Genomic DNA, 15,003 nt, shown 5'->3' on the forward strand with positions numbered 1-15,003 from the left:
CCTCGCCAAGCTAGGCAATCTTGTCTCAGGGCCTTTGTACTTACCTTTCCCTCTTTTTAGATTGTTCCTTCTCCAGATTTCATATGACTTGCACCTTTAGCTGTTTCAGGTCTATTCACAAAAGCCACTTCAGTGAAGACTAACCTGATTACCCTATTCAAAATTACCATCTCCAACCTAGCCCCATGCTCCCAATTCCCTTTAGGCACAGCTGCATTTATTTTCTCCCATAGCATGGTTCTCCTCCTAATGCGCTATATAATTTACATATTTATAACATATTTACTTATATATCATGCTTTATTACTAGTCTTGCCCATTAAAATACAAGCTCCATGAGAGTTTGCAGTTTGTCTGTATTGTCGATTGATTAGTGTTGATTGACAGCATCAGAACTAATGTTGATTGGCAGCCTACCGCCTTGCACACAATAAGCTCTTGATTTTATTTGTTGAATTAATATGTAAGGCAGATGTTGGGGCTATCTATTCTAGAAAAAAAAGAGAAACTATTTGCCTTATGTAAACAAAAAAATTCCATTGTTTGGAAGAGCTTGAAGCATGAAACTTCAGATTGGTTGGGAGAAGGTTTCTCTTCTGTTTTCTCTCCACAGCGAACAGTGATTTAATGAGCCTTGACAATTACACACAAACACTTAAGGATCAAAAGAAGATTAATTAGTAATATTATTTAGCACTCGCTTCTTTATGCAAAAAAACATAAAGTATAATCTGAAGAGTCTTAAGCAGACCAACAGTACTGTTTTAACTAATTAGCTAATAGAAACTGAATTTCCATTATACTGTTTGTCTCTTTTTGCATAAAAAGAAATCATCAGACAGACATTCTTTTTATACCAAAACCACTCCCTAAGGAAGTGTTTTAGGATGCCCTGGCATTTAAGATGGGAAAGGAAGAAATATTCTTAGATACCCAAAGGTCTTGGAACACTAAAATGAAATATGAATACATATTTCTATCTTCCTAATACCAGTTATTTCATTTCAGGCAAATTGCTTATAAATTAAAACAAATTTTTAGGAAAATAAAAAACAATGAATCATCTGAAGGATAATTAAAAGTGAACTTTGTGAAATAAAATGCACATTAATAGAAGAGTAATAAGATTACATTTAATAAAAGTTAGATATATTCCTATTAAAATTATGGAAGACAAAAATAAAGCAACTTTGAGAAAATATCTCTCAAAATTATTTAATTAAAAATAAATACCTTACTTAACGCTGTTTCCTAGCACTTAAAAAAATAAAAACCATGTGTATCTATCTGCATTAACTGTCGCCTGGTTCTATGAACTCCTTCCTCATCCATAGCCCCCTTTAACAAGGGTTGTGCCACAGCTCTCCTGCTCTAACACCTCCTAGGAGAGACAGACTGCCAATACTCCTAGGATTTTTAAAAATTATTATTTCAAGATATTCAAATATTACTAGGTCATCAAGTTCTTAAGTCCCAATCATTCCATTTGTGACAGGAACAAATGTATTTAGATGGGCAGTAGAGTCCTCTTTTTGTGAAAGATACTGGGCAAAAAAAAGAATATTACATAGCAGATTTTCAGAATCAAAGACTGTATCAACCAAATAGATTAGAATGACTCAAAAATTATCCACACTTAGGAAAACCATGTTTATAAAATATTATTATCCTTACCTGTATATTTTCTTTACTGGTAAGAGGTTTTCCTGAGTCAAATGATTGAAATATCTGTCAAAATACAAGTAGTAACAGCAAGAACAAGATTGAGTATTCTTTTAAATAAAACATTTAACGTATTCTAAAATTATTTTAATTATCATTTTTATTGAAAAAATAATTTATGCTCTAGTCAGAAAAAATAAGCATAGTATAAAGTAAAAATCATACATGAGTCAACTTCCTTTAAGAAATACAATGTTAATATTTGATGTTTTTCCTACTAATGTCTTTTTGATGTATTTTAAATTTTTAAAAATAGATTTGTATTCCATGTTCACTAAACTTTTACATCATAATTTTCTTCACGTATCATTAAATTATTTGTAAACTTCAGCCTAATGAGTAGGTGATACTTTATCCTATGAATGCAGCCTAATAATCTCTTTCCTATTGCTGGACATCTCGGGGAGCCACTTCCCCATCATTATCCCATCATTCAGCCCTAGTTTAAATAACACTGATGACTATTTTGTCTATATTTCTGATTACTGCCTTAGGATAGATTCCTGGAAGCAGAATTTCTAGGTCAAAAGATATGAATATACTGAGGAAATTGAAAGAGTCTGGCTCAATTTACACTCCCACCCACATTGTATGAAAATGTCAGAATTATTGCACTTTTAACAACAGTGAGTATTATCACTTAAAAAAAATCTTTACCAGTTTGAGACAAAATTGTATTGTTATTCAGAATAAATATTTTTGGTTGTTTTTTCCTTTTTTGGTGTATTATTTGTCATTATATTTGGCTCTAAATACAATGTTGCATTAGGAAACATTTAGTTTATTTGCCACAGGAGACTGATGTATCTAGTAGGATGTATCTCTCTTGGTATAGAAGACCCTTTTTAAAAGATTCCCATTGGTAGAATCCAACAGTGATGTCCCTCTGCCCCTTCCTCAACCCCCTTCGTCACCAGGAAGTCACCAACAGCTTCCATGGACAGGTTGCTCACATGTAGATGGTGTCCTACTCAAGTACCTGTACGTCTTTGCCTGGCCATAAGAATGTTCAGGAGAGACTAGAAGTGCAGAGAATAAACCTTGCCAAACAAGAACAACAGAAGTGTTCTACCCAGTCTCTCTGAGAGCCCCAGTTACCCATATCGGTGACCTTCTCATTCACGCTCTCTGAATTGGTTTTCCCCACTTCCCTATCTAGCTCTCCTACTAGCTCACCTTACTTCCTTGAATCACTTCCCAAAGACACTATTGTTCCCATATCCTAGTCTCAGGATCTGCTTTTGAGGGAACCTCCCAAAACAATACATCACTGAGAGCTTTTAATGAAAAAGTATTGGTAAGTGTTTTAAATTTTTTTCCCTTCTTTGAAGATATTCTTCACTACCTATAATACATTGAAAAGTGAGTAACTGAATCCAAGGGGAAATCCTTGGTGGTATAAATTAAAGAGAGTTTAATAATGGGACTTTAGATTTGGTGATAAGAGTAGAATACCAATATAATGTTAAAATAGAGAATTTTTTTAAAGGCCTGTGAAAAGTTCAATAGTAATCTGTAGGACTTTTTCAGTTACTTCTTTTACAAGTGAAACTTAATTCATTAATCCCTTCTTTAAATAACTAGCCCGCAGCTTAATACCATTGGCACCTATTTTAATTATAAATCTTGAACACATTTCCTCTTTTAATTACACTTTTTAAATTCCCAACTGAAGCTGGAAAGCTGCAAATTAACTTTGAGAATACAAAATCTGAAATCAGAATCTATTGGGAGATAGATTCACCCATACATTTATCTTATGAAAACTAGTTGATAAAAATGAAGTTTGGAATCTACTTGTAAAAATTTGTTTCTGACCTTTTGATTTATTTCAGTGAAAGCAGTGACCATTGAAAACTCTCTCTTGTTTCTCATCCTACCCAACTGGTTTCTCTCCTTCTCATCCTCCTGGACTCTAAATGTGAGTGACCTTAATGTCTAGTCCTCTGACTTTTGCTTTTCTCTATCTGCCTCATCCCCAGCTGATTTCATCCAGTTCCGTGATTTTAAATCTCTCTTCTAGCGTTCCCAAATGTGTCCCTGCAACCCCAACCTCTCCCCTGAATTTCAGACCCTATATGATCTGTACCTAACTATGCTGCATTTCCACCTGGATGTCTACTGGGAAACTCATACTTAACATGTTCAACCCCTATCTGGAGCAGTATTCCCCATCTCAGTACATGAAAATGTCTTCCTACCAGTTGCTCAGGTTGAACACTCTGTAGTCATCCTTGCCTCCTTTCTCTTACATCCTGTATCCAAACCATTATCAGCAAATGCAGTTGGCTGTACCTTCACAACACACCCAGAACCGGACTGCTGCTCACTCCTCTCACCACAATCATCTCAATCACTATCATGCCCCACCCAGATTATCTGCAACAGCGTCCTAACTGGTCTCCGAATGTATACCCCTGCCCACCCGCAGCCTCTTCCCCAATAGTAAGCAGTGTCCTTTCATATTTAATTCCTATCATGTCGCTTCTCTGCTCAAAACTCTGCACTATTTCTCATCTTATTTAGAGAAAATTCCAGTCCTTATCAAGCCCTATGAGGTCTTACATGATCTGACTCCTAGGTCCCTCCTCCTCCTCTTCCTCTTCCTCCTCTTCCTCCTCCTCTTCCTCTTCCTCCTCATTGTAGCCTCACTTTGCCTACTTGGTTTTCTTCAACCACTTCTTGCAAGCATCCCTTTTAGAATCTTTGCCCTCACAGTTGCTCCTACGTGGAAGGTTGTTCCCTCAAATCTTTCCATGGCTCACTTCCCTCAAAACTTGCTTATTGTAGAAATTCTCCAAACCACTTTGAATAAAACAGCACCTCACTGCCCTGGTCACTCTCCATCCCCTCAACTCTGCTTGATTGTCCTTGACAGCTGTGTATATACCTGACATATACTTATGTGCTTAATGTATTTGGTGTTTGTCTTCCTCACTGGACTGTAAGCTCCAGGAAAGCAGGAGCCCCCCTGTTGTCTTTCTTCTGCTCTATCTCCATGCCTGGAATGGCATCTGTATTCAGTAAGCACTCAAAAAATATTTTTTAACTAATTAAAGTGTAATTAACTGAGGAGCAAGCAAGAAAATATTGCTAATTTATTCCAGGTAAGATGATGCTTAATTTATGCCGCAGAAAATGAGCAAAACAATCAACCAACTGATACTATTCTCACTCTCTGTCCCCTCTCTGTGTGTATCTCTCTATCCATCTATCTATTGATCACACACAGATATATGCATATATACGGATGTATATACATACCTATGCACATGCATGTATCCAATTGCCTAATAAACATCCCTCTTGAGATGTTCTGTGGATAGCCTCACACCCTATTACAATAAGTTATAATGCTGTAGCAGTCATATGGAGTAATAAGAAGGTACATTTTAGGAGAATACTCTGAAGTAATTATCATATTATATGTAAATATAATGTCAGCTTATGCTAGTGGTTTTCAAGACTTATAGCTCATTCCCCAGGTTGCTTTAGGTACTCCAAATTTGAATCCAATCAGCTGGTATTGTGCCTATCAGTCTCACTCCTCACACATACACTCTCTCCCAGGCAAACTGATTTGCTACCTTCTCCTATTTCCTTTATTGCTGGCCTAGAAGGGTCCAAGCATCTGCCTGAAGCATGATCACCCAGCGATTCCCAGATCACCATGAAGACCAAAAGAGAGGAAAATAATAGCTCCCTCTGATTTAATTTGTGCTTTAAACATCAACTCCAGTATTCATTTTCAAGGGTGCTTCAATTATCCAGTTTATAAATATAAATTAAACAAGCCAGATAAAAACTATCTCCTAAAATCAAAAAAGGTTAGACAATATGGAGGAATGTTCTCTCCTCACAGAAATCAGAAGAAATTTGAACACATTCTTAAAACTTTGGTATAAAGTATGAAAATCAAAGAGACCCAAATAAGACATAAGGAAAGACTATTTTGATTTAAAATATTAACCAGAAATTGTAATATCAGACCCAAAAAACTAAGCAGTAGTGGCTGATAAATGTGCCTAGTGAGACTGCCCATGGTAACTATAATAAAAAGCAACATGCAGCATCCCTGAGCCAGAATTTGACTGCAAAAACTACTCCAAAACCATGCTCCCTCCCCCATGACACCCTTCCAACCCAGACAAATGAAACCTCATAAAATCCTGATGTTAGTTGTAACCAGACTTAACAAAGAAGTCTAAAATACCAGAGATTGTAAATACACTTTCGTGGGAGTGTTCCCTACATTTTAGGAACGTATCCCTCACAGGTAAAGAAATTGCTTTGAATCAAATTGTCAGATTACCTTCGTTTTTCCAGTAGCTTTATAGCCTGCGGGTATTGAACAAGGCATGTTTTTTCCATAGAAAATTTGGGATATCTCATAAAAGGCTTCAGAAAAGAATCTCAAATCTATAAGGACTTCTATCTGTAAAGCAAAGGAAACAATGAGGTACTTAATTAAACAATTTGTTTTACTTAGAAAACAAAGTATAGAGAAAATCGTCAACTTTCTGAGATCCAAAGTTTCTGCTTAATGTTGGTAATGCATTATGAATTAATGTTTACTAGACACAGTGGAGAGAGATGCAAGTGTCTGTGTGTGTGCCCATATACATGTGCAATGCACCAAGAAGCTAACAACAGCAGGCGGCTGTTCAAAACAATGGACATTTATCAGATGCTGCTTACTTCATCAGAGGCAAACACATTAATATTTTTATAATATGATAGCTGTATAAAAGTTTTTTTAATGATTTTTTTTTTGTTCCCATTAACTATAGCCCAAAAGAAAAACAAAACCAAAACACTCCTAATGTTCTCCAGCTCAACGAGGAAAGTCAAACTGGGAGACTAACTCCACAATGTATCAACACAGAGACAACTACTAATTTTCTTTTATTTTTAACTTTTAAGAGGCTACTCCCTTTGCAAACCCCCACCTCTTCTGCGCGGCAGATAGGAAAATTGGCTGTCCGCAACCAATCAGACTGATTGCAGGTGAGTCTTCCTTTCCACAGAAGTGTAACTTTGTAACTTCACCCTAGCCTCTGATTGGTTGCCTTTTGCAACCAATCAGATGTTTGCACAGGCGAGTAACCTTTGTAACTTACTTCAGTCTCTGGTTGGCTGCTTTCTGCAACCAGTCAGACTGATTGTGGGCCACTACTTCATTTACATGGGGTGAGCACGAAGTGGCCAATATGAATAGGGGACGTTTGGACCCAAGAAAATTCTAGGGAATATTTGGACCCAAGAAGATTCTGTATCCAGGCCCTTGAGCCGCTGCTCCCGCCCACTCCCACACTGTGGAGTACTTTCATTTGCAATAAATCTCTGCTTTCATTCTTTTGTTGTTTCATTCTTTCTTTGCTTTGCTGGGCGTTTTGTCCAGTTCTTTGTTCAAAACGCCAAGAACCTGAACAACTTGCAGTCACAACCCTCTACTGGTAACAAGTATAGTACCCAGTAGTTAGTTTTATGATCCTCACCCTCCTCTCACCCCGCACTCTCAAGCAGGCCCCAGTGTCTATTGTTCCCTTCTTTGTGTCCATGTGTCCTTAATATTTAGTCCCTGCTTATAAGTGAGAACATGTGGTATTTGGTTTTCTGTTCCTGGGTTAGTTTGCTTAGGATAATGGCCTCCAGCTCAGCTCCATGCAGGTTGCTGCAACGGATATGATCTCATTCTTTTTTATGACTGCATATTATTCCATGGTGTATATGTATCACATTTTATCTAGTCTATCGATGATAGGCATTTAGGTTTATTTCATGTCTTTGCTATTGTGAATAGTGCTACAAGGAACAATTTTCTTATCCATAATTAATGGCCACTGTTAATTTTAAATACATATATTTAATAATATTAATCAATTTATAGCTATGTATTTTATATGGCTTAATTTGAATATAATCCAGCAGGATCATCAGTCAGAAAATTATAGAAAAAGGAGTTCTTATTTAAATTCGTTCAACGTATTTATGGAGCACCTCATATGTACCAAGCCCTCTTAGAGGTTATGTTCCATTGGGATGCATGTTTAGCTAAGTTTCAGTGACACATGAAGATATACACAAATACAAAGGGACACAGGGCACTCACAAATGCTATTTTCAAGACTGTGGTCAGGAAGGAATTCTCTGTGAAGAAAACCTTCAAGAGAAGATTTGGGAATGGCATTAAAGGAGACAGACATGAAAATCTGCTAAGGGACCTTAGTGTAGAGGCCGTATGGCAGGACTCAGGGAGCAAGGGGAGGAGGTCAGGAGGTGAGTATGAATGCTGGCCAAAAAAGGTCAAGTAGAACCTGAAGACCAGAGTAGGGACTCTGCACATTATTCTTTGTGTGATAAGGAGTTACTGGAGAGTTTTAAACAGGACAGGGCCCTAACCTGACTTAAATTGTGAAAACTATCTAGTGACTTTGTAGAGACCAGAGAAGGGTAAATGTGGAAGCAGAGAATAAAGTACGAAATTAGATGAACGTGTAAATATATAACATAGGAAAAGAAAATTCCATTTATCCTCAGCATGTCCACCTATCATACTCTCTGTTTCCCATTTGTTATTATCTTAGGAATCTCAAGAGTGTGCGAATTTTAAAGAAATAAAAAGGTGCGCTAGTGGGAAACTGTATACATAAATAACATGAAAATAAAATATAAAAGATCAGGAAAATATTTTTAATAAGAAAGAGAAAATTGCTTGTCTATCGAGTTGCATACTTTGGTCTTTGCCTAAGGTACCTTGGGGTCTAATCTCCCCAGTGCCATATAATATCAAAGGAGGCTCTGGGGGAGACATATAAACTCTTTCAGGTTTCTAGATGACCATTTTTCTCATTACCCCTAGGAGGAAACACTTCCCTATATCTGTATGTGGTTAGTTTCCTTGAGTTTTGACTATAAGATTGCTGAACATGGACTCTTTCTGGCTTCAGTTTATCATACCAATCTGACCATTTGAAAAAGCAATTGGGTAAATAATGGACATATATTTTCAGAGGTGACCAACACTGCAAACACAAACAAGCCAGAGAGCAAAAAGAACTACCCATAAATCAACCATTCACTCACACAAATATAGAATCACTGGTACCCTTCCTAGGTTTGATGTGTTGAGAGTGACAAATCTTTCAAGATGTTGGCAGTTCTAAAGTGAAGCCAGGCCAGCTGATCATGAAGAGGTCTTAAAGCTTTCCCTGAAAGACACTAGGGCACTATAGAAACTTCAGAGTGTGATCTATTGCTCTTTGATTTGTCAGGAATCATCATTGTGTGTTATTTCCCGACTATGACTTTTCTCTCTTCCCACTCCCTGACCCCAGTTTACTTCAGAAAGGTCAGGCAAACTCTGCTCACACAGGCTGTCATTCCTTCCTCTGTATGATCCATCATTTGTCCTCTTTCATTGCTCTGTCAAAACCTTAGTCTGGTTTTTCAATCCTACTATGCCAATAAGATCCCACTGCTCACTCTACTCCTGACACTGGTACCAGACACCAGATAAGATCATGTCATTCTCCTGATCCAAATTCTACAATTAGTTAATTATAGAAACAATAAGGTTCTATATAAATTCTGTAATTAATTCTCCAACCCAGTTCTCCAGAATGAAGTCCACAATTCTTCTCTGGTTTTTATGCTACTCTAGGACAAAAACAGCTACCAAGTGCTAACAATATGATTTTTAAAAAGTCATCTAACCACTTTGTTCCAGATTATGTCTTTTGGTGCCCACCTAGATCTCCTCTTGATGAGTTATGATCATTGCAACCCTTTCATGCTTCTTGCTTCTTAAGGACAGACCAGATTGTACATGTTACAAAATTCGGATATTGCAATCTCTTCATTTCTCTCATAGCTCCACCTCCAAATTACATCTCTTCAGAGTTGGGAATTCAAGACTAAGTCCCTGGTATTCTCAATGTCATCGACCTCTGGTATACTCATGTTATCTTCTACAACCTGCCTACCCAAAACCTCCACTCTAGTGTAACTGAACCCCCCTACCCCCTAAACAAGTCAATATTTTCTCACCTATCTTTCACACTGACGGCCAAGAAATGTTCCCTTTTTCCTCTCTCCTGCTCCATGAATTCTACTCTTTTCAAGCCTAAATCTTACCTACTTAGTGAAACCTAAAGACTCAAAGCCATTTTTTCCTCTTTCAAACTCCTGGAGAGTCTTCATCACACCCATTTGGAAATGATCAAGTGGCAGGTGCCAACATTATTATCTTGGGTATACGTCCTGTCTTTCTTCTTAGTTTTCACTTCCTTATAAGCAAGGATCATTGGTTACATTTCTTCGACTGGAGTTACTAACATTGTGCTTTTAAATAGGAAGTACTCGATAAATGTTGTTTTAGAGTTAAATCAATAAACATCTGCCAAGTATTTTCTAGGTGAGTTCCCACTAAACACTATAGAGAGTGCAAGTAGGCACTTGAAAAATGTCTGCAGATTTTAAATTCAATAGTTAATTACTGAATTTCAACTATGTGAATGTATTACTCAAGACACTACAGGGAATTAAAAGATGAATAAGATACAGATCCTAGCCTCAAGAATTTTGCAATATTGAAGAGAACATTATCTTTTGTAAAAAAGAGAGAAAAGTTACATTCAGTTTCTTTTAAAAGTGTTGGAATTCAAAAGCAATAGAACTCATAAGAGTTCAGTAACTCAGAGAGGGTGATTCAGAAATTTTTATGATCAGTAACAAATTATTTATTCCCAGGTTAAAATCATTAATAATCAGCACCAGAATTCTTCATTTCTTTACTTAGAAATAGCATGCCACAAACTATTTAGGTCTGAAAATATAGGCCCCAGGGCAGGGTTTAGACATGAAGAGAAATTCAAATGGAAGTCTAATTTTCCCTTATTAGAAAATGGGAGAAATTTGGCAACAAAAGGCAGAGAGTATTTCCACAAAAGCAGAAGTATGAATTAAGCCAGTGGTGTATTGGAGCCCACTAACTCCAATTTGCAAGAGCTAATTGTGCACATCTTGTCCCTGATTCCATCATTAGTGATGTCTAGTCGGTAGCTTGAAGTCAGACATAGTGGGAGTATTCACACCATGGATGGAAATTGAAAATGCCACAAATGAAAATTTTGAGGTGTTTTTTTGTTTTTTGTCTTTTTTTGAGATGGAGTCTCGCCCTGTCGCCCAGGCTGGAGTGCAGTGGTGTGATCTCAGCTCACTGCAACCTCTACCTTCTGGTTTCAAGCTTTTCTCCTGCCTCACCCTCCAGAGTAGCTGGGATTTCAGGTGCCCACCACCACACGTGGCTAATTATTTTTTTATCTTTAGTAGAGATGGGGTTTCGCCATGTTGGCCAGGCTGGTCTCGAACTCCTGACCTGGAGATCCATCCGCACTGGCCTCCCAAAGTTTTCGGATTACAGGCGTGAGACATCACGCCGGGCTTTGAGGTTTATTTTTTTAGAGCCAATTGTGACGTTTACCAGCCCATAGCTGATTGCTCCATTCTGTCGGTGGCAAAAGCATGAGATGATGGCCAAGAAAGATTTTAAGCTCAAGAAAGCCAAATGTTCTATCTTCAATTGTTTGTTTTGCCTCAACTTAAATTTCTCTGTCTTCCTAATTTTTAGTAAAGTCCACTATAGAAAAAAGGGTGAATACACTGTGTGTGTGTGTGTGCGCGCACGTGCACGTGGGTGTGTGTGTGTAAAATATAAAATAGGGTTGAACTCCATATTACAGTTGAGGAGGTACAGAATTGGGAGCAAATTTGTTGGATATTGAGATGATCCATGTACAAAACAAATTCAACAAAAGTGGGAGCAGGCAACATGAGTGATTAGGATAGAGAGCATAGAGAATAAGGTGCTTCCCATCCCATGTGGTGTTCAAGTCAATCAATTGCACATGCATCTCAAAAGCAGAGAACCTTAACTGACTTCTGGATTACAGGATTTTTTGTAATTTAGCATCTATCTGATCTTGTTAATTCAATTACCTGTGCATTGAAAAATTCTTGTGTACCATGATATCCATAAAGGTTCTTAGGAATAAATTCACAGAAGCTTCAGAAAACTGGTTCAGTTGGTCTTCACCAGGAAGCCAGTCTCTCAGAAGTGGCGATTTCCAGGCCAATTGGTGTTGGGTGAACCTTATTTCCATGTGTAGCTGTTCCTCACTTTACTGTGGTCCAAGCATAAAATAATCTACACCTTTCTAACTGGCTCTTTCTCGTACTTTATTATAATAATGGCTAAGTTATTTTTTATATCAGTGTAATGCCATGTTATTATCAGCTTGTTAATATAAGTCCTAAAATCAAATTAATACATGACAATATCTTTAATAGTTCAAGAATATCAAATGTCTTAAAAGCTTGTAACATACCTTGAGGATTCTTGCTTCTAGACTTCTGATTATATCTTGACAAATTCCAGAAACAAAATATTGATACAATGCAAGGAGAGGAAGAATCTATGAGGAGAAAAACACTCGTCTCAAAATATATTTTATCAAACTAATAACCTAATAATCAAATTTAGCCAAATATTAAATATAGGATATGTTATATATTGATTTACTTTCCATGATAGGAAACTATACTGTTGAAAATAAGTGAAATAATCTATCTAGCACATGCTTCATAAGTTTATCGGAACTTTAAGGTGCTATTAGAGACTTACAGTTCCCAGTAGATGCCATTTGGTACCCCAAATCTAGGTTGTACATCTCTTTAAGCAGGAAGAGGTAAAAATCCAATCAATAATCTTCCTTGAAAACAATTAACTCAACATAAATATACGAATCACTGTGGCCTGTGGAAAAATTCTAGCAAATGAGCTACCAAATAAATGCAAAATTTAAAGCAAAGGAACTCAATCTCTGCCCCCTAACTGGATCCTACTTACTCATTTTAATGCCAGTTGCTTTTTGTCTTCAACTACAATTTTTCTATCAACAAAAAATATTTATAACATGCCTATTATGTGTTAGGCACTGTTGAGTGAGAAAAAAATCTAACAAATCCCTGCCTTCACATAGCATATATTCTACTTATTAAAACCCAAGCTTACTCTTCACGTAATATTTTTATTTTCCTAGAATTCACCCCAAAGTTCAGTTGCTCTTGAAGTCCCATGGATATATGTGAAGGCTTACAGACTATCAATATTTCAAATGGCCCAACCACGATCCATCCAGAGAAAGATGTGGAGAGGACAGTTTTGCCTAACATTGGAACAGCTCCTGACCTCAAATCAAACCTTAAGCTCAGTTCCTGCAACTGTAGCCTTCCCTGCCAAAGGAAGATGGAGTGGAAGGATGATTGGGATCCCCATTAGTTAGCAAATTATTTCCCATAGCTCCACAGCTCTGGGTCACATAGCAAATTTTATATTCCACAGAAGTCCCCTTAGCCACTGGGCTTCTTCTGGAGAAGGTTAATGTAATACAAAATGGAAATTGTTTACTTCTTGCAATTTCAGCTGGGGAACCTCTAATCGTCAGGTAACTGGCAGCTGCTAATAGCAACAGCTTTTTTAAAGGATTAGAACTGGTCTTAAATGATTTCAAACATAAAACGTTTTTCTATAACTATGCCTAACAAACATAACACAATACCTTTTTCCACAATTAATGCAGCACAAAACATTAAGAGTTGGCGATTACCTTTGAGATTTAGTTTCTTTTTCTTTAGCGAGAAATAAAAACACACCATTTTATTGCTGCCAATTGCTCAATTATTCAGAAAAACATTCTCAATTTCTTCAGCTTTAGAGAAAACAAAATCTCATTTCTTTTCCAGCACAGTGATATGTATTATATATGAATACGACTAGACAGCTAAAGGTTACCCAGGGGATAGAACTATTTCTTCAACCCAAAAATGAATCCCTTTAACAGTGAGAGGGGCACCATTTTGTTATTTTTTAAAAATAAACAATTTCTCAGCAAGTCTGCCAAGTGTTAAATGCACTTATCAATCTCTTTACTTTAATACATGGTTTTATAAGCTAACAATTCATATCAGGGGACAATAAATATTTTCAATATAAAGATAGAGTTGAATTAGAAGGATAAATATACCAAGAGAATAGAAAACAATATATGGGAGAAAAAAGTAAGTAGGTATGAAAATCACGGAGGAAAGGGAAAGGAGCAGAAAAAAGAAAGAATAGCTATAAAGAAGCAAACAAAGGGAAAAAAGAGATGTGAAAAAATAGAGGAAAGAACATAAAGAAAGTAAAAAGACAAAATAATGGAGGAAAATATAAAATGACCAACAATTCTAATAGAACATATTAATTTTTTAATGCAACCAGCTTCAAATGTATGACATATACTGCGATTTCTTTCCCCAAAGGAGAGGAGAGCTGTATTTGGATTTTTTTATTTTCTAGGACATTAAGAAATGTCTGTTTTTATCTCATGCTTAGAATCTGTTTTCCTCTTAGATGCACCATTGACAGAGAAAAGATAAGAGACATAAAGATAAACTTATCTCAATAAAGAAACACTCTCACAGTTTTGGGATTGATATAACCTGAACAACTTAATGCAGTGGCTTACAAGTACACTAGATTTCCGTGTTTGAGATCAGTGATGCATTCTGATCGATTTCACCAACTATCTTAAGAAAAAAATATAAAGTAACACAGTAAAAGGAGAAAAAATCAAATAGTCTGCTTTTGTATCCAAAATGCAAAGAAAGAATATTAATTAATATACTTTAGTTTGAAGTGTAATTAAGAATCCTACATATGTAGAGTTTAAAAGTTAAACAGTAACTGACCAAAAGAATATTAGCAAAGTTTGAAAAGTATGAGGTAAGTGGAGCAAAATATCCCAGTGATACATATTTTTTGATTTTACAAACTACTTACTATTAGATTTTGCCTAACAAAGTGCAGTTCACGTATAATGTAATACAGACTTGCAGTTACAGAGCAAATGTCAGCCCTGTATCTATCTGAGAAGAGTTCGATGCCTGGGAGAAGCTGAGTGATTTCATACTGAGCATAGCAACGTTCAGCTTTGGGATGTGGAAGTGTGGTTCTAAGCAAACCCTGAAAATGAAAAAAAAGTGAAATATAAAGAGCTATAGATTGCATTTTCAATAATGAAACAAAAAAAGACAAATACATATATTGCTTTATAAAATGCTTAGTATATACCTAGCACACTGTACTTTGTAATAAATGGTACTTATCATTTATATTATCATCATTACAGGTTCCAAATGCTTTTATCACTCCAGATGGGCTTTTTAAATTCCATGGTA

General features: G+C 36.4%; 1 protein-coding gene across 1 annotated transcript in view; it reads right to left on the bottom strand.

Annotated features, from left to right (window-relative positions):
• LOC105533026 (cilia- and flagella-associated protein 54-like) overlaps positions 1-15,003 on the bottom strand; it is a gene marked incomplete at its 5' end in the record, with an annotated part of 140,743 nt that overhangs the window by 114,472 nt on the left and 11,268 nt on the right. The window contains 4 exons of the mRNA XM_011971362.1: positions 1,675-1,728; positions 6,035-6,157; positions 12,111-12,197; positions 14,606-14,788. Coding sequence (XP_011826752.1) covers positions 1,675-1,728; positions 6,035-6,157; positions 12,111-12,197; positions 14,606-14,788 — 447 coding nt within the window. The remainder of the gene's footprint in view (positions 1-1,674; positions 1,729-6,034; positions 6,158-12,110; positions 12,198-14,605; positions 14,789-15,003) is intronic.

The sequence above is a fragment of the Mandrillus leucophaeus genome, unplaced genomic scaffold, assembly GCF_000951045.1.
Source record: "Mandrillus leucophaeus isolate KB7577 unplaced genomic scaffold, Mleu.le_1.0 Scaffold1215, whole genome shotgun sequence".
Classification (NCBI taxonomy): Eukaryota; Metazoa; Chordata; class Mammalia; order Primates; family Cercopithecidae; genus Mandrillus; species Mandrillus leucophaeus.